The 19803-nt window shown below is 46.3% G+C and overlaps 1 protein-coding gene and 1 long non-coding RNA gene across 2 annotated transcripts in view; one reads left to right on the top strand and one right to left on the bottom strand.

Moving 5' to 3' along the window:
- Positions 1–8743, bottom strand: part of LOC129704854 (uncharacterized) — a 14009-nt gene extending 5266 nt beyond the window's left edge. The window contains exons 1-2 of the long non-coding RNA XR_008724802.1: positions 8620–8743; positions 4822–4907 (exon numbers count right to left, since the gene is read on the bottom strand). This is a non-coding gene — a long non-coding RNA (uncharacterized LOC129704854). The remainder of the gene's footprint in view (positions 1–4821; positions 4908–8619) is intronic.
- Positions 1–19803, top strand: part of atg7 (ATG7 autophagy related 7 homolog (S. cerevisiae)) — a 204506-nt gene that overhangs the window by 79917 nt on the left and 104786 nt on the right. The window contains exons 15-16 of the mRNA XM_055648235.1: positions 1562–1637; positions 8655–8735. Coding sequence (XP_055504210.1) covers positions 1562–1637; positions 8655–8735 — 157 coding nt within the window. The remainder of the gene's footprint in view (positions 1–1561; positions 1638–8654; positions 8736–19803) is intronic.

The raw sequence follows: 19803 nt of genomic DNA, 5'->3' as shown, positions 1-19803 counted from the left end.
ATGTCATCCAGAGATGCTGCCTGATATGCTGAGTTACAAGAAAGCTGTGCTTTTTTTTGGAGATGAGAATGTTTTGTAAAGATGGTTGATTGGTGAAGAAACCACTGACAGCACATTTGAAAGAGGAGATCTTTAACAGAACACAGAGTGATATTAACCAATTTGAGGCCTAGGAATGAAAGTTGGGTGACTTTAGGTAGTTCATAAATTGCAATATGTGGAAGGAGGAAGAGGCGTTGGGAAAGCACGAGAGGCATTGGGACGGAATGAGATGAGTTTGGAGACAGGTTTATAGGATAAGAGCTGGGGAAGCCTGTTCTTACTATTTGTGGTGAAAGGAAAAGAGACAGTCAAGGGGACAATAGAGAAAGTTTGAACTCTACAAAGGAACCCAGACTTCTCTTTGCATTGCAGAGTAATACATGAATAGTTTTGGCAGATGAGAGCAAAGCACAGAAGTAATTTGCAAAAGTAGTTAGCTGGGTTCAACCACATTTGGCAGTGGATAGCCTAAATTAATTCAAGCCTTCAACCTTTAGATCTAAGGGAGCATGGATGAGCACTACATTGGGCTGCATCCAATTTGTGAGAGAGCTTCATTATTTTAAATGGTGTTAGCGAGTCAAAAGATCAAAGAAAAGATTCAGGTGAGTTGGTTGGTAGCTGCAACAAAAAGATCATTTGGAACGAAAGCAGAAGTGGCCATTCAGCGGCTCATGCCTGCCGTTCTATCAAGAAACATAATGGCTGATGTTTTAGCTCTGCTTCACTTTTCTAATAACATATCCCTGAACTCCCTTAAATTTCAAAGATCTATTAGCGACACTCTCCACCCTTCTCATCCCCACCTTTCTTATCTGGCATTCAAGCCCTCCACCCAGATCCACCTATTACCTGCCAACTCTTAGACCATCCCTTCCCCTCGCCTCCTTCTACCAGCTTCCTCCCCTCTTCTCCACCTCACTGAAGAAAGGTCTCGCCCCAAACCCGTCTGCATTTTTCCTCCACAGATGCTGTCAGGCCCACTAAGTTCCTCTGGTAGCTTATTTTTTTCAGTTTAGAATGTTCTTCATAACTGAGGTCCCTTAGCCTCTTGAGTCAAGAATTCCAAAGTTTACTAACCTCTGGCTGAATACATTTCTTACTGAGTCCCGGTCAACTTCTGATTTTCAGAGGGTAACCTCTGGTTCTAGACATAAATGTGAAGAAACTTCTTGGATGTACAGAAGGAAGTAAGATTTGAGGGAGAAAACGGATTTGGGATGAGAATAACTCCCTTGATGCCTGAGATGATGGGAGTGGTGAGGTTGGGACAAATGGTATGTTCGATGCTAGGGAAGTTTATGCGGAGGGAGAGATTTAAAGGGGAGAGGGCAGTTACTCTGCTAATGGAGGGTATGATGATCTGAGGTGAAGGCTGAATCTCCAAGCATGAGAAGTTGGACTTTCTTGAGTAATCTCTAGTATTGTTGCTTTTTATCTAGTATTTGTTTTTATAAGCCATGCCTTAAGGCGAGTAGTCTAATTAGTACCACTTGCTAGCTTTGTTTTGAATTTGCAGTGGGTATGCAGTAGCCAGCAGCAGTGACGATCGGCTGAATGAACCTCCGACATCGCTTGGACTTGTCCCTCATCAGGTGAGTCATCTCTCAGGCCCACCTCTCTGTTGCAGTGTATCAGTAACAGGTCATTCATGCCCACAATTGGACTTTTTGAAAACTGTTCATAACTTATTTATTGACATGACTTCCCCTTTGCAGGGAAACCTTGCTGAATCATAAAAAGTTGCACACCATAACATTCTGTGATATTAAGCCGAATATTGAACACCATGGTGTGAACATGCTTCGTTAATAGAAGCTGCGAGACAGTTCAGTACTTTGCGTCGTTTGTGTTCTTCAGTCCAGTGGCTGCTCTGCATCACGATCCATTGGCCTTGTATTGACGCTTCATCGTGATGCCGTTTCTACTAAACATTTGCTCATGTCGCTCTTGAAAGTATCAACAATAAATATTCTAATTGATGCAGCAACATACTAGGTTTTAGGGTGCTGTGGAAAGGTTCCTCCTTGCCGTACGCCTAAATGAGCTTACCCTACTTTTTTAAGATTGCATCACCTATACGTAATTGTGGATTAAGGTGCAGTGCAATAATCTACATTAAACTGTCCAGGTAAAGCCTCACAAGGTGTAGCAGACCAGTTTAGTTTCAAGATACAGTATAGAAACAGGCCCTTGGCCCAACTTTTCCTTGCCGAGCATCTTAGATAGTCCCATTAGTCCGCGTTTGGCAAAATAGCCCTCTAAGCCCCTCCCACCCATATACCTGTCCAAGTGTCTTTTATAGTTTTGGAGGAACTCAGCGAGACAGGCAGCATCTCTTGATAGAAGGAATGACGTTTCGGTCGTGACCTTTCTTCAGACATAGTAACCATATAACCATATAACAATTACAGCACGGAAACAGGCCATCTCGGCCCTACAAGTCCGTGCCGAACAACTTTTTTCCCTTAGTCCCACCTGCCTGCACTCATACCATAACCCTCCGTTCTCTTCTCATCCATATGCCTATCCAATTTATTTTTAAATGATACCAACGAACCTGCCGCCACCACTTCCACTGGAAGCTCATTCCACACCGCTACCACACTCTGAGTAAAGAAGCTCCCCCTCATGTTACCCCTAAACTTCTGTTCCTTAATTCTGAAGTCATGTCAGATAGTACCTGTCTCAACTATCTTTTCCAGCAGTTTGTTCCATATACCCTCCAATCTCTGAGCGGAAAGGTTTCCCCTCAGATTGCTATTATGTCTTGCTCCTCTCACCTTAAGCGTCTGTCCTTCCTTCTATTCCTGATTCCCCTGCCCTGGGTAAAAGTCCCTGTGCATTCACACCATCTCTTTCCCTCATGATTTTATACATTTTTATAAGATCACCTCTTAGCTCCTTGTGCTCCAAGGAATCAAGGCTTACCCTGCCCAACCTGTCTCTCTAGATCAGCTGGCCTGGCAACATTTGTGTAAATCTTCTCTTTCCAGCTTAATAGAAACATAGAAATTAGGTGCAGGAGTAGGCCATTCGGCCCTTCGAGCCTGCACCGCCATTCAATATGATCATGGCTGATCATCCAACTCAGTATCCCATACCTGCATCGCCACCATACCCCCTCCTAGCCACAAGGGCCACATCTAACTCCCTCTAAATATAGCCAGGCCTCAACTACCCTCTGTGGCAGAGAGTTCCAGAGATTCACCACTCTCTAATAACTCTTAATAACATCCTTCCTGTAGAAGGATGACACCGAACTCTGAATGCATCCTCACTAACATCTGCTGGAACAATGCGATAATTACCACTCTCAACCTCTCTGCCGATTTTCCTTAATTTCTTCTTATAAGACACTGGGTGCCAGCCCTTTGACAAAGTGTTTGATATTTCTGATCAGGCCCGGGAGATTTCTATATTTTCATGTGCCTTACGACGTGCAGCGCCTCCTCGACTAATTCGAACAGTCCTCAAAGTGTCTCTATTAACCATTCCACGTTACCCAGCCTTCATGTCCTTCTCCCTAGGAAAAACAGTGGAGAAATATTAATTGAGGACATTGCCAATATCCTACAGCTCCACATAAAGATGACAGCTTTGATTTCAGAGAGGAACTATTCCCTCTCTTGTTGCCCTCATTCCCTTAAAGTGCATAAAATCCCTTTGGATTCTCCTTAATTTTAACTGCCAGAGCTATTTCTGCACCCTGGTTTCCTTCTTAAGTACGCTCCTTCATCTCCTAAACTCCGACAGGGATACACTTGTCCCATTCATGTCTACAGCCATATCAAACTTCCTGAAGTCCATGGAGACCACACCCATAGATACTGGGTGTTTAAGAAGGAACTGCAGATGCTGGAAGATTGAAGGTAGACAAAAATGCTGGAGAAGCTCAGCGGGTGAGGCAGCATCTATGGAGCGATGGAAATAGGCAACGTTTCGGGACGAAACGTTGCCTATTTCCTTCGCTCCATAGATGCTGCCTCACCCGCTGAGTTTCTCCAGCATTTTTGTCTATCCATAGATACTGAACTGTCCACTTTGTTAGTGCTGTCGAAACAAGGGCACAAATCCCATTGGAATAGGGTGACATGCCTTGCCTCCCACAAGTGCTTGCAAACTCTTTTTGTTCAACTGCTCACTCTATCCATGATGATAAATTTCAGTCACATTCCCCATATCCAATGTAAAATTGACAGGTCTTCAATAAATAAACACAGCGATACTTTCAAAGCATTCCATGCCATCGGCATCTTATTTGTAAAAACATATTTATAGATTCTCTCCCTCCTTGATCTTCTTTTCCAATTCCTTAGTATTCCAAGAAAAATATTACATCGTTATTTCAGTGTTTTGTAAGGCACCTTTTCTTTCTGCCTTTGTGTTTGATTTACATTTATCCTGGGCTGTAGTTCGTGTTCAAGTTTTCTTCCATCCCGCCTTTGAGCGTCTTGCTTCCGCAAAGATGTCAAAGCCACAGAGAGGATGCAGAAGAGATGCCAGCGATGAGGAAGGATGAAAGAAACTGTAATTTGTGTCCCGAGGGACTCCATTGAGGCGTTCAGCCGACAATATAGTTGGCACGTACCCCTGGCATTCTGCTTGCCAATCTTCCAAGTCATTTATGCCTGGAAGAATCCAATGCTTAGCATATGAATGCAATAGCTAGCAGTACTAGTTAGAGGTTTTAACAGAGGGGTAAGAACAGCCTTTTTAAAATAAGCTTTATGTAATGAAATATTTGCGGTTTTGTTCCTCCCCCCCCATCCACAGTACCTTTTTAATCATCTTTCCAAGCTGTAAACTATCCTGACCATGAGCTGAGATGGATGGGTTGGCTTCAGTCCATCCAAGTCTGCAACCTGCAACAACATAGATAGCATAGTGTTACAGGATGTTTCTTCCCTACCCTCACCTCCTTTATGCAGGGTAATTGTCCACCACTGTGTTTCTACGGCAACCCAGTTGAAGTCAGGAAATTATCATGTACATAATTATAGATATCTACCCAGCTCCCTCTGAACTGTCCAATGGTGATTGAACCCATTCTGATGCTGGTTAGAAGCTCTTTGATCCACATGTGAACAATGGTATAAACTATAAGAAAAAAAACAAACTTGTAGATAAACAGGCCAAATATTTACATTGTGTAGGAAGCAAGAGCAGATGCTGGTTTACATCGAAGAAAGACACAAAATGCTGGAGTAACTCAGCGGGACAGGCAGCATCTCTGGAGAGACGGGTCTCGACCTGAAACATCACCCGAAACGTCACCTGTTCCTTCTCTCCAGTGATGCTGCCTGTCCCGCTGAGTTACTCCAGCACTTTGTGTCTATCTTTGGTTTAAACCAGCATCTGCACTTCCTTCGTACATATATATACAAACTCTGTACAGGCAGCACCTGTAGTCAAGGGAGAGGGAAACAAGATATGGAAGGATGCAAAAAACATGTAAGGTGTGTAAAGAAAAGATCAAAGCAGATGATGATTAGGAAATGTACAATTGTAAGGTTCATTGTTGGATGAAAGGAAGGTGACAATGAGGCATACAAACATCAAAATTAATCAGGAGGTCCAGAACAAGGGGTCACAGTTTAAGGATAAGGGGGAAGTCTTTTAGGACCGAGATGAGAAAAACATTTTTTTCACACAGTGGTGAATCTGTGGAATTCTCTGCCACAGGAGGTAGTTGAGGCCAGTTCATTGGCTATATTTAAGAGGGAGTTAGATGTGGCCCTTGTGGCTAAAGGGATCAGGGGGTATGGAGAGAAGGCAGGTACAGGGTACTGAGTTGGATGATCAGCCATGATCATATTGAATGGCGATGCAGGCTCAAAGGGCCGAATGGCCTACGCCTGCACCTATTTTCTATGTTTCTATGAAACTAGTAGGAGAACTAGGGTGGGGGTGGGACTGAGAGAAGAAAAGCAAAGGTTACTTGAAGTTGGAAAAATCAATTCATACTTTTGGGGTGTAAGCTGCCCAAGTGAAATATGAGGTGCTGTTCCTCCAATTTGCATTTGGCATCATTCTGACCGTGGAGGAGGCCTAGGACAGTTTGAGAATGAGAGGGGGAGTTTAGTGTATAGCAACCGGGAGTTCACGTAAGCCCAAGCAGACTGTTCTACAGATGGTCTAAATGTTGTTCTTTTCTGCTCTTTTTATTCTTGATTTATATTCCGTGATTACCTTCAGTTGCATTTAATTCCCTCGGCATTGCTATTATATCGCCATTGCAGCAGGAAATCTTCACTTATTATTCAGTTAAGTGTTTAACCCTGTAATCCTTGAGAATGTTTAAAAGAATAAATTGGCATTTCACGCCTCTGATGGCAGTAAAAGTTCTTGACTCTAGGTGGCGCCGCAATCAAACAAATATATTTGGTGCTGCATATCTGGAGTGTAGAAGAAGGAGGTGGGTTACATAGAAAATAGATGCAGGAGGAGGCCGTTTGGCCCTTCGAACCTGCACTGTGTTAATGCACTTGATAGATAGATAGATAGCCTTTTATTGTCATTCAGACCGAAGTCTGAACGAAATTGCAGCAGTCATACATATAATACCATACAATAAAACAACAATAAACACATATTAACATCCACCACAGTGAGTCCACCCAGCATCTCCTCACTGTGATGGAGGCAAAAGTCTTAGGTCACAGTCTCTTCCCTCCTCTTCTCCCTCTGCGCTGGGGCGATACCCCCCCCCCCCCGGGCGATGTTAAGAACAGTCCCGCGGCTCAAACACCGCGGCCCGGGGTGGTTGAAGCTGCCGCCCACCAGTCCTGCAGAAGCAGCTGCTGGCCCGCGGCACTTGAAATGTTTATTCATTGATGTGAGGACAGCAGGACACTAATGCGTTGTGGTTGCCCGATTCATAGAAGAAAATACAAAAGTTCATAGGATCAGAATTAGGCCATTCGGCCCATAGAGCCTACTCCGTCATTCAATCATGGCTGTCATTGCCTATCAAACCCATTCTCCTGCCTTCTCCCCATAACCATTAACACCCGTACTAGTCAAGAAATGCAAGGATGTGAGGAACCTGCACAGCACCATATGAGGCTAAATCTGTAATAATGAGGGATGCAGTATTAGAAGATTAGAAAAACTATAGAAAATGTATAATTGTAGTTTCTCTATGAGCGGCAGATGTAAGAGAGAGAGCCAATGTCCCATGGCAAGAGGGTCTAAAATTAGAGACCATATGTTTAATGTGAAGAGAGAGTGAGAGAGAGAGAGAGAGAGAGAGAGAAGGTTTAAAAGGAATCTGAAGGGTAGATTTTTCACACAGAAAGTAATTGTATCTGGAATGAGCTACTAGGATAGAATAGTGGAGGTAGGAACCCTAACAACCCTTGGAGAGGCACCTGGACAGATAGTTGAATCAACAAGACTAAAGGGCCTGTCCCACTTTCACAACTTAATTCACAACCTTTTTTACTCGTGGACATTTTTCATCAGGCTAGAAAAACACCCCGACCTACTTGTTGCCACGAGTACCTACGACTAGCATCACGACCTACCCTCGTGACGACCATTCTGCGAGTATGGGCCAAGGGCAAACTCGGCAGAGGTGGTGAAAGTGGGACAGGCCCTTTAGAGGGATGTGGAATTAATGAAGGCAACTGAGACGAGTTTAGATGGGTATGACGATCAGCATAGACACAGTGGGATGAAAGGCCTGTTTATGTATTGTATTGCTGTACAACTCTCTGACCCCATTAAATTCACAGGGTTACAGTTTTAAGATTGGTGTTTATGCATCATTACGAAATCCAGGGTTACACAAAAAAGCTGGAGAAACTCAGCTGGTGCAGCAGCATCTATGGAGCGAAGGAAATAGGCAACGTTTCGGCCCGAAACGTTGCCTATTTCCTTCGCTCCATAGATGCTGCTGCACCCGCTGAGTTTCTCCAGCTTTTTTGTGTAACCTTCGATTCTCCAGCATCTGCAGTTCCCTCTTAAACATTACGAAATCCATCTTGGGGAAATTATTCCGCTTACCAAGAATTAACGACAAGTAACAACTAAAAAAACAAGTTGCATTCATATCTCGCCTTGCACATTCTTTTACAAATGGGCATCTTTTAAACTGTGATTACTCTTGCAATGAAAGAAACATGTCTGTCAGTTTGCATGCTGCAAGCTCCCATAAGCAAGTGATAGTGACCAGATAATCGTTAAGTGAGGGATACATTTTATTCAGGACAGACGTCTTGCACTTTGTGAAGATAATGGGATGGGATTTCTAACATTATCCTCAAGTGTAGACAGGAATAATGTCCCATTCAAAAGGTGGAATATTTGAAAATGTTGCACTCCCTTGATGGATTTTTATACTCAAGTCTCAGGACTGTGACTTGAACCCACTGCTTTCTGACACAAGAGGGCTGCCAACTGAGAGACAGGTGCCACCTTTGCAATAAGCAGTTCACTTGAAAACTGGAGTATTAAAGGATCTGGGGAGAACTGGGAGCTTGATAGAGATGAAACAAAATGACAACCCTGGCCATTTTCAACTGCAGCAATTGATTCAATGGTGGCAGAAACAAGTGATATCAGCCGACCAACCTTTACAACAGCAACTAATAATTCCTCTCTTGCAGATCCGTGGCTTCTTGTCAAGGTTTGACAATGTCCTCCCAGCAAGTCTAGCGTTTGATAAGTGCACAGCATGCTCATCAGTGGTAAGTGCCTTCTGCAGTAGACTTGTGGCGAACATCCAAAGTTTCATATAAAATCAAAAAGCGGATCTTGTGATTCTGCAATAATACCAGAAAATACTGGCAAAGTTGAACAGGTAGCATCTGTGTAGAGATGATGTTTCAAATCCGTGACCTAGATCAGTACTGGAAAAGTGCAAAATCAAGTGTGTTTTCGGTTGCAGAGAAGGGAAAGAAAAAAAAGATTGTCTGTGATTAGGTGAAGGCGAAAAATCTCTGGTTGATCCAGATAACGCAGTTGGCGTTGTCTCAGACAGAGTGATTGATGATTGTTTGTCGTAGCTTATCTGTCTGGAGGAGGTGTCAAAAGAGTGCAGACAGAGGGAAGAAGGAAGCAGACAATGTTGTGAAATGCTGAAAACACTGGCCGCTGGAAAACTGAAATAAAAGAGAGAATGCTGAAAATACTCACCACGTCAGGTTGCATCTGAGGAGAGAGAAAACCCTAAATTAATCTTGCAGTTTACTGATGTGTCAGAATTGATCAATTCTTACACATATTAGAGAAGGCTGGCTGACAGGCAGAACTGCAGATACAACTGCAGATAGTGATCAAAACGCAATGCGATGGAGTATCTCAACAGATCAGGCAGCTTCTGTGGAGGGAATGGAAGGATCATGTTTCGGGTCGGGACTCTTCTCCAGATTTTTGACAGAGAAAGCAGGATATTTGAAATTCGTGATCTTTCAGTGTCTTGTCACTTTAATTGTACCTTGACCTCTGCCTTTGCACTTCTGCCCTGTTCCAATGCACCTCACTTTCTGTGTAGCAAGTTGCAGCCTTTGGGACTTATCACTCAATTCAGCAATTTTAGATAACCAGCCTTTCCTGTTTGTGTCAGAAGTAGCTAGTTCTAATGTGGGCAATGAACCTATAATGTTAATTTAGCGTCTGCAAAACGATTCAACTTGCTGAGAATTTACAGAACTCACTTTTTATTTAGTATCCAATAACTGCCGTATTCTGCATCCCCTGATCCCCTTATTTACAAGGGCCACATCTAACCCTCTCTTATCTATAGCCATTTAACTGGCCTCCTGGTAGGACATGTGGAATAGGAATTCTATATTGCCACCACTGACTGTGCACAGTGAGATTCGTTGCTTGCGTATCCCGGTTTTAAAATAGCGGCCACCTACAGCCTTGACAAAGTTACCCCGTCCTGCCGGCTTCCTACTTTTCGGGTACCCCCCCCCCCCATCTAGCCTGTCAGTCCCCCCCATGAATGGTCCTAAGTTTCTATAAGATCCCCCCCTCATGGTCTCCTCCGCGGGGATAGTACCCCGCGAGGCATCGATCCAGCGACGAGGCTTTACCACCACCTGACAGTTTGTGTCGCCGCCACCGTGGGCAATGAACCTCGCCACTGTCGCGTCTGGAAAAATGATTTAACCTGAGAATTTACAGAACTTACTTTTTATTTAGATGGTGCCCTGCATCTCACAGATCCTCGTTATTTTGTTTTTCTCCCCTCGCCCCTTTGCCCGGACTGGGCTTTATCCCACCTGATCTTCCGGGCCCCGACCAAACAGCCACTGGTAGGAATATCTGCACTGAACAGGAATGCCAAGACAACTCTTATGTGCCTGCATGTGATCCCTAGGCTGCATATCCAAAATTCAAAAGTGCTTGCGTACCCAATGTCACATTGTAGCGGCCTCCACCTACGTATCCCACAAAGGTACAACGCCCACCGCCACCTACCTTTGTCTGTAATGACCCCGCGCATATCCCCCCACGCTTTCCTCCATTGCACTTTAAGTTATATATTCTCTAGTATTTGATCCTCCGCGGGGTTGAAATAGGTTGTGACATCGACGCACCGACGTCTCTTTAATAACCCGCAACACCCCATCGCTCTACCGATCCCCCCCCCACACTCGGAACCACTTCATGCCTCCGTGGTGCCCACCCGGGCCCCAGCCTCGGACTCCATCGCCCGCTTTTCGCCCCTCCTGGGCTTCTACCCACGACTCCAGCCACATCTTGCCAAACTCCCACTGGCCCACAATATCCGCAAAGAACATGATGCCAAGATCAACTTTATGGGCATAATCCATTCCCTCCCCTCCCTGCATACCATGCCCCTATTCAAAAGTCACTTTGTCACTATGCATCTGCCTCCAGAGATATCCCACACTTGTCGCTTTACCACCCACACTCGGTGTAAAAATAATTACTCCACACATATCCTTTACACTTTCCCCCTCGAGGTTCAAGTGCATATTCTCTAGTATTTCATTTTTTGCATCCGCTGCTAATAGGTTGTGACTGATCTCACCAGGGTCTCTTCACCAACCCGTAGGCTTGGCGATTGTTCTCCCCACCACCCCCCCCGGTCCGCAATAAACAAACCAGATCTCCCTGTGGCTCAGCCTTCAACCCCACTAGCCATTACATACAACAATAGTCCTCCGTCATTTTTGCCATCCTCCAAGAGTGAGCACCATCGGATATTGGAGGAGCATCTCCCCCGTATTCTGCTTGGGCAAAGTCTGCACCCCCGTAACTTTCTGGGCAATGACCTCCCCATTTCCGGTAGCCATGCTGTCTCCCCCCCTTCTCGGCTCCCTCAGCAACCGCTGGATGCTCACTCTTCGCTTTACCTCCCCCCCCCCCCCCCCCCATTCCAATCCAAGCATAAGTCTGAAGACAGAGGTTCACCATGCACCTCCTAATTGTTTCTATTGCATTGCGATAGTCCCTGCCTCAACTGACCTCCTCTGGCAGGCTTGGCGATTGTTTACACCCACCACCTTTTGCTGTCCGCATTAACCAACCTAATTTCCCTGTGGCTCAGCACTTCAACTCCCCCTCCCATTCAGAATCAGACTTTTCTGTCCTGGGCCTCCTCCATTGCCAGAGTGAGCACCATCGGAAATTGGAGGAGCAGCACCTCATATTCCGCTTGGGCAATCTGCACTCCAAGGAACATTGATTCCCAATTTACGGTAACCTCTCCCTATAGTTCTGATTCTCGAGTCCCCTCAGCCCTCTGTAAATATTCTTTGTACCTTTTCCAGCTTGACAACATCTTTCCTATAAAATGGTGCCTGGAACTGAACACAATACGCTAAATGTGGCTTCACAAACGTCGTACACAACTGCAACATGACGTCCCAGCTTCTATACTCAATACTCTGACTCATGTAGCCCATGTGCCAAAGCCTTTTTTGACCACCCTACCTGCCTGTGATGCCACCTTCAAGGAACCATGTACCTGTGCTCCTCGATCCCTTTGCTCTACAACACTACCCAGAGCCCTACCATTCAGTGTAGATCCTGCCCATGTTAGAGTTCCCAAACACCTCACATTTTGCTGTATTAAATAAATTCCATCAACCATTTCTCAGCCCAGCTGGCCAACCGATCAAGATCCTGTTGCAATTTTTCACACCCATCTTCACTATTTCCAATACCACCCACTTTTGTATCATAGAAAATAGGTGCAGGAGGAGGCCATTCGGCCCTTTGAGCCAGCACCGCCATTCATTGTGTTCATGGCTGATCGTCGCCAATCAATAACCCGTGCCTGCCTTCTCCCCATATCCCTTGATTTCACTAGCCCCTAGAGCTCTATCTAACTCTCTCCTAAATTCATCCAGTGACTTGGCCTCCACTGCCCTCTATGGCAGGGAATTCCACAAATTCACAACTCTCTGGGTGAATTTTTTTTTTCTCTCACCTCAGTCTTAAATGGCCTCCCCTTTATTCTAAGACTGTGGCCCCTGGTTCTGGACTCGGCCAACATTGGGAAAGATTTTCCTGCATCTAGCTTGTCTAGTCCTTTTATAATTTTATATGCTTCTATGAGAACCCCCTCATCCTTCTAAACTCCAGTATCATCTGCAAGCTTGTTCAGCTTGCCATGTACGTTCTCATCCAACATATTTCTGTCAGGTCTCCCCACAATCTCCGGGGATCCGGGGAAAACAATCCAAGTCTGGCCAACCGCGCCCTGTAGCTAATACCACATAATCCAGACAACATTATGGTAAACCCCCTCTTCAATCTTTCCAATGCCTCCACATCCTTCCTGTAATGGGGAAAACAGAACTGCATGCAATACACCAAATACAGCCTACCCAAAGCCCTGTAAAATTGCATCATGACTTCCTGACTCTTATCTATAGGTGTACACTGATATCTTGTCGGTGACAGCAACACAATTTGTCTTTTGGATTCTCTTGGTCTCCATCATATATCGCAGATCTATTTTATTCTTTCCTCCTTGAACCCTTCTTTGCGAGTTAAAATATGCTTGTTTTCTCACACGTTGCGAATTGCAAAGTCACTGATCTGAAATGTTAACTCCATTTACCTTCCACAGTTGCTGACCTACTGAGAAATTATCTCTCCACAGATGCTGAGCTAGTGAGAACCCCCTGAATTAAAAAATCTCCTGTTGCATCACTGATCCTTGCCCAGGTTTAAAATGAAAATCATTCTTCTGATATTTAAGCAAGCTCTTTATATGTTTTATAATTCTCCTTTTATATCAACAATGATAATACTTCATCATAGACTGCAGGAGTGCATGGTTTCCCAGCTTATTCATTTTTCTTTCTTGTTTCCTAAACCCTCCCAGCATTAGTGTGAGTGGGAGACATTCTCCACACCTATTCTCCCACTGAGCTTCAAAGCATTGTGCTGCTGTCTCATTTGTACACGCTCGTTTTTAGTGCCTTTAAAGTATTCGTTATGTTTTCATTGGTGTAAATGACCATCCAGAAAATAGCATGCTTTATTCCAGTCTTTATGATGGATCCTTATTGTAAATTAGCTATTTGAACTACATCAGCCTGTCCTAATGATTAATGTTTTGTGCAGTTGTTAACATTTATACTGCTGTGAATAAATATTTTTACTTCCGTTTATTTGCTTTGGGGGGGAAAGTGGAGTACATTCATATCAAGATCAAAAGAACAGATTTAAAGGAAAATTGAAAGGCTGCAGATTTGCCAGGTTTCACATCTTTGTGAGGCAGTGATTCAGTTGTACTTCTTCCAATCTAATCTACTGCATTGGGTGTTCACAATGTGGTCTCCTGTGTAATTGAGACTCTGAACAAAGGTTGGATGACTGCCACATGGCATACTTGCATTCATCCTGAGCTTCTGTTGACCACTTTAGCTCTTCATACCACCCCCACGCCGACCTGCCTGTCTGTCTGTCTGTCTGTCTGGTCTTCTGCGCTGATATATAACAGGTCCAAAGTAATTTGGAGGAACATCACCTCAACTTCAGTCAGCCTTCCAGATTTAATATTCAATTTCAGTGCTTCTAGTATTGTACTCCCTTCTGAATACTCCCATTTCAGTCTGTCTGTCCAAATTCAAAACTTGTGCATAAGTTGCACAAACTTGTGCAGAAGTTGGCTTCAACTTATTCTGTGACGGATGCGAAGGATTTTGTAGATGCATGCGCGTTGAGGCACCTGCTGTAAGTAGCATTGTACAGTTTAATATGTAATGGAGAAAATTACCCATAGAAATTAATTTCCAGGCATTTACATGGGAAATTGCCGCTTAGATTAATCTTAAACTCCCGATGGTATTCATTGTAATTTAGATGGAAATACTAGAAACTTGCTAGTGCCCCTGGAACAAGAACCAGCTCTGGAGTTATTATCTTGTGGACATAACGTGGAAAAACAGTGCAAAGTAACGTGTCCCTCCATTAATGGCTCAATGGAAATGTTCTGTTGCATGATCACCATTTTATATCCATTGTTTTACCTGGTTTATTGTTAGACAATGTGTATAATGTTAATAGCTCAGGAACACCAGTTTTACTTTGTGTGAGGATGATTGTTCATCCTCATTTTTCAAGCTGGCAGTCATGGCTAAGTGGTGGCGTTCCAGTCAGTGAGACACCTTACTGTTGGTTCAGGCCCTATTTCAGAGACTTGAGCACAGGATCTGGGTGACACTGAGGGGGGGGGGGGGGGGGGGGGCAGTATTCCTGTTCTTCTACTGAGACGTGTTTCACATTGTAATTGAGTGGATCCCAGGGAAGACGTTAGGGATTGTGAATGAGGGGTTAAATGTGAGGCGTATGAGATAGAGATGGGAAATATATGGACTATGAGAGGATTTAACTCCTAGGCCTCACCCACAAGGAGCTAGTTTAAAGATAAAGACTTTAGATTAATTGGCTTTGGGGAAAAGTTGTTAATTGTTCCTAGTGTGTAGGATCGTACTGGTGTACGGAGATTGCTGGTCGGCACGGACTCGGAGGGCTTGATTCCGTGCTGTATCTCTAAACGCAACTAAACCAAATCAAGATCTCAAACTCAGCGCAAACCCCACAGTCTATTGAAAAACAAATCTCTGCCCCTTTCCTTCCCCCCGTCCCCCTCCCATACACTCCTACCCACAGTAGGTGCCTCGAAGCACAGCTGTTTCTACCAAATCCATTGGTAGAATTAGTTAACTAACATTAGCATCCTTGCTCTAGCCATTGTCTCCAACAGCAAGGTTCTAATTGACCTCAATGATCCAATAGGCAGGCCTTGTCATTTACACACCCAACGTCAGACCCCCAAAGCAGATACACTATTCCAAGCTCTATCACATCAAGAGATCACCAGGTGGACTTAAGAAAAGGCTCAAGGGCATTCTCCTGAGTGTAACATCCCACCAACTCATAGGAATCCCGGGCTCATGTTCATTGAAAATGGAGAAGGAACATTCAGCTACTTCATAGACATTGAGGCTACTTCATACGATCGCCCAGCAGCCTCAAGGGACCCAATTCATGTCAGGCACCACCTTCCCAAAGTGTGACACAAAACTTCACATAGCCCCGGCATTCCCTATCTCTCTATCCCTCCCCCATCCAAGTCGCACTAGCTTCTCTTTTTCACCCTACAAACAGCTTACAATGGCCTGTTTCCTTTATCATTGTTACGTTTTTGAATATCTTTCATTCATTGTTATATACCTCTCCACATCATTGTCTTTACCTCTCATTTACCTTATCCCGAACCAGTCTGAAGAATGGTCTCGATCCGAAACGTTACCCATTCTTTCTCTCCAGAGATGCTGCCTGTCCCGCTGAATTACTCCAGCTTGTTGTGTCTATCTGTGTGACCTATATAGACCTTGCATAGCTGGAGTGGAATCATTGCCTATCTCAAGGGACTGCTGAAGAAGAAAAGGACTTGCCCACATTGAGCTGAAAGTGTACCGTTTTGAAAGACAGTAGTTTGGTTTGTTGGAGATTATTGGCTGACTCTAAAGGTAGACTAAGCAGCAAGTCAATGAGAATCAGAGGGGGGAATTTGACTTGCATTTTAAAGAGGAAAAGATGCTCTCTCATAACTTCTGGTCCAACAGTTAAGCTTTAGCCTCAGAGCATCTCTTCTGTCTCTGACCTTATTCAACCTGGTAGACATCCTCATGAACTGCCCTACTCAAGCCCTCATTAAAGATCATGTTATAGTAGTAAAATTAGGTCATTCGGCCCATCAAGTGTATACCGCCATTCAATCATGGCTGATCTATCTCTTCTAACCCCATTATCCTGCCTTCTCCCCATAACCTCTGACATTAAAATAAATTTGGGCACTCTTTCTCATAATGGGACACCACTTTGTAAATTGCCGAAGCTTTTAAAAGTTTTGTTTGAGATCACTTAATCATGACTTAGCTTATTTCCCCCAAGGATTAAGATTATACGTGTGTCTAAAGATTGCAGAAATGTCTGTGGATATCATATTTTTTAATCCATTTGAAAATGTAATCTATTCTTTGTTTTATTGCCAGAAAAATTGTAATCAAATAGATTAAACTGAAAAAATCCAGTGCATAACGAAGCAGATAGTCACAGACATTTTTGTGAGGTTTATCAGGATCTACGGCCAGTTAGGAGGCTGGAACTGGCAATGTCCTGTACAATACGATATGATACGATACAATAGCACTTCATTTGTTCCAGGAGGGAATTTCGTCTGCCTCCAGCCAGAGAACACAACACGATACGTGAAACGTGAAATTATATATACACATACACATACACTCATGCGCACACATAATAGTGCAATAATAACAATAATAGTCTATTGAAGCAAGACCAGACAGGTTGAGTGAAAAAGTTTTTATTTACAGAAAACAAAACCAAAACTCATGACAACCACATGCCTAGCTGAGCTTACAAACACGGCTCCTGTCGCTGGGAGGAGCGCTGAATAACTGGCTTAAAGCCCACGAATGAACCCCTGCGGTCATGCCACCGTGCCGACCAATGACGGGGGTTCTGACTTGCCAGCCCCACCACTAGGTGCCGCTGCAGGCCCCCCCCCCCCACCCCCCAGAACCAGAGGAAAGGAAACGAGCAGGAGTCCGAAGCAGGCAGCCAGACCGTGTTGGGACAGGGGGAACTGGCATAACAGGCTCAACAGGTGCAACCGGCGAGAGTGGGATGGCCAGCGGACGACCTCTACGCCGGGCTGTCGACATCCAGATGCCCGGGCTTGAGGCGGGCCACCGAAACTATCTCCTCCCGGCCCGGCCGCAACACCCTGAAAGGACCCTAACAAAGGCCACTGCAGTGCAGTCCGATGCCAGTCACTGCAGATGAAAACAAAATGGCAATCCTAGAGCGCAGGTAGAACGTAAGAAGGAGCAACACCGTGGAGAGATGTTGGAACAGGAGCCAGTCCACCCACTTTCACCCGAAGGTGCGCCAGCACAGACGAAGTGGGCTCCTGCGGCCCCCGAACTGCAGGAATGAAATCACCAGGCACCCTCAGCGGGGATCCGTACACCAGCTCCGTAGAGGATGTGTCCAAATCCGCCTTAGTGTGGATCCCCAGCAACACCCATGGCAACGCATCCACCCAGTCAGGGCACGTGCTTTAAACGCGGACCTCAGGTGCCGGTGAAACCACTCCACTAACCCGTTGGCCTGAGGATGGTACGCAGTTGTATGATGCAGCAGCGCACTGTACAGCTGAGCCATGGCCGACCACAGGGCAGAGGTGGACTGGGCACCTCGGCCTGAAGGGATGTCAGCAGGAACTCCAAAACGTGCTACCCAGTGGGCCGCGGGAGCCCAAGCACAAGTCGCAGTTAGGGAGAAGGATGGCATCGGACCACCGTGTGAAACGATCCACAATCGTGAGCAGGTGGGTGACACCCCGGGACGTTGGCAGAGGACCCACCAGGTCGACATGAATGTGCTCAAACCGGTGTTGAGGGACAACGAAATCCTGGAGCAGCGCACGTACATGCCGCTGAATCTTGGACTTCTGGCAGGGAATGCAGGCTGTGGCCCAGGCCCCAACCTGCCTGTGGAGGCACTGCCAGACGAACTTGGCCGCCACCAACGCAGAAGTCGCCCAGATGGAAGGGTGGGCCAGACCGTGGATGGAGTCGAGCACAGGGATGATGGGCCGCGGCTGCCCAGTGGAGACATCACACAGAACTGTTACACCTGAGGGTCTGAGCAGGACATCTTATAACACCAACCCCGAAACAGCATCACGATAGGCTATCATCTCGTCCCCATCCCGTTGCGCAGCAGCCAGCCCAGAATACGGGCCACGGACAGCACGGCATGGACCGCAGGATGCGATACCTGGTTAAGTTTTCCCTCCACATGCCGGACATCGGTAGTAAACTCGGAGACAAACGCCAGATGCCGCTGTTGGCGAGCAGACCAGGGGTCGGACACCTTCGTGAATGTAAACGTCACGGGCTTGTGGTTGGTAAACGCCGTGAAGGGCCTGCCCTCCAGGAAATACCTGAAATGCTGGACAGACAAATAAAGGAGTTCACGGTTGAATGCACTGTAGTTCCTTCAGTGGGGGTCGCAGGTGCCGGCAGAAAAAGGCAAGCGGCTGCCAGTGACAATCGATAAACTGCTCGAGGATCCCCCCGACGGCAGCATCCGAAGCGTCAACAGCGAGGCGGTTGGGGCAGCAGCCCGCAGGTGCACGAGCATGGTGGCGTGGGCCAGCGCCTCCTTGGCACCGTCAAAAGCGGCCTTGGTCTCGGCGTCCCACACCAGGACCCGCGGTTTGCCGGCCAGGCACTAGAACAAAGGCCGCATGACCCGGGCCGCCACCGGCACAAAACGATGATAAAAATTAATCCTCCCCATGAACTCCTGGAGCCCTCTAATGGTGTACGGCCGGGGAAACTGCTGAATCGCCTCCACTTTGGCAGGGAGAGGATTAGCGTCTTGTGGGGTAACGTGTTGTCCGTGGAAGGAAATGGAGCCGAGACCAAACTGGCACTTGGTGACGTTAATAATGAGCCTGTGGTCCCGGAGCCAATGGAACAGTACCCAGAGGGGTGCACAGTGCTGCTGGCGGGAGCCGCTGGCAACCAGAATGTCATCCAGGTAAATAAATATAAAGTCCAATCCCCGGCCGACCATGTCCGTAAGCCGCTGAAAAGCCTGCGCAGCATTCTTGAGGCCTAAAGTCATCCGCAACCACTCAAACAGGCCGAACGGGGTCATGATGGCGGTCTTGGGCACATCATCGGGGTGGACTGGGATCTGGTGGTACCCGCACACCAGATCCACCTTGGAGAAAATTGTAGCCCCTTCCAAGTGGGCTGTGGTCTTGGATGTGCGGACTGGGTAGCGAACAGCGGTCGTGATGGTGTTAAGACGACGGTAGTCCCCACACGGCCTCCACCGGCCGGACGACTTGGGAACCATATGGAGTGGAGAAGCACGTGGGCTGTTAGAGCGCCGCACAATACCCATGTCCTCCATCCGCTGAAACTCCTCCTTAGCCAACCGCAGCTTGTCAGGCGGGATCCTGCGCACATGTGCGTGAAGCGGAGGGCCGGTGGTAAGGATGTGATGGACGATTCCCATACTGAGGGGTGGCCGGGTGAAACTGAAGGGTCAGGATCTCTGAAAACTCGGCCATCCGCATCCGACACCGATCCAAGATGCGGGCAGGAGGAAACCGCGGGCCGCGGTGAAGCGTGCGGGAGGGACTCCGGATGAACGAGGTGCTGGCCCCAGACGTCAACCAGGAGGGAAAAGGCCCATAAAAAATCGGCGCCT

Source organism: Leucoraja erinacea, chromosome 16 (assembly GCF_028641065.1).
Source record: "Leucoraja erinacea ecotype New England chromosome 16, Leri_hhj_1, whole genome shotgun sequence".
In the NCBI taxonomy this organism is placed as follows: Eukaryota; Metazoa; Chordata; class Chondrichthyes; order Rajiformes; family Rajidae; genus Leucoraja; species Leucoraja erinaceus.
Note: the sequence above shows the minus strand (reverse complement) of the source record. Positions and strands in the feature narration are given on the sequence as shown.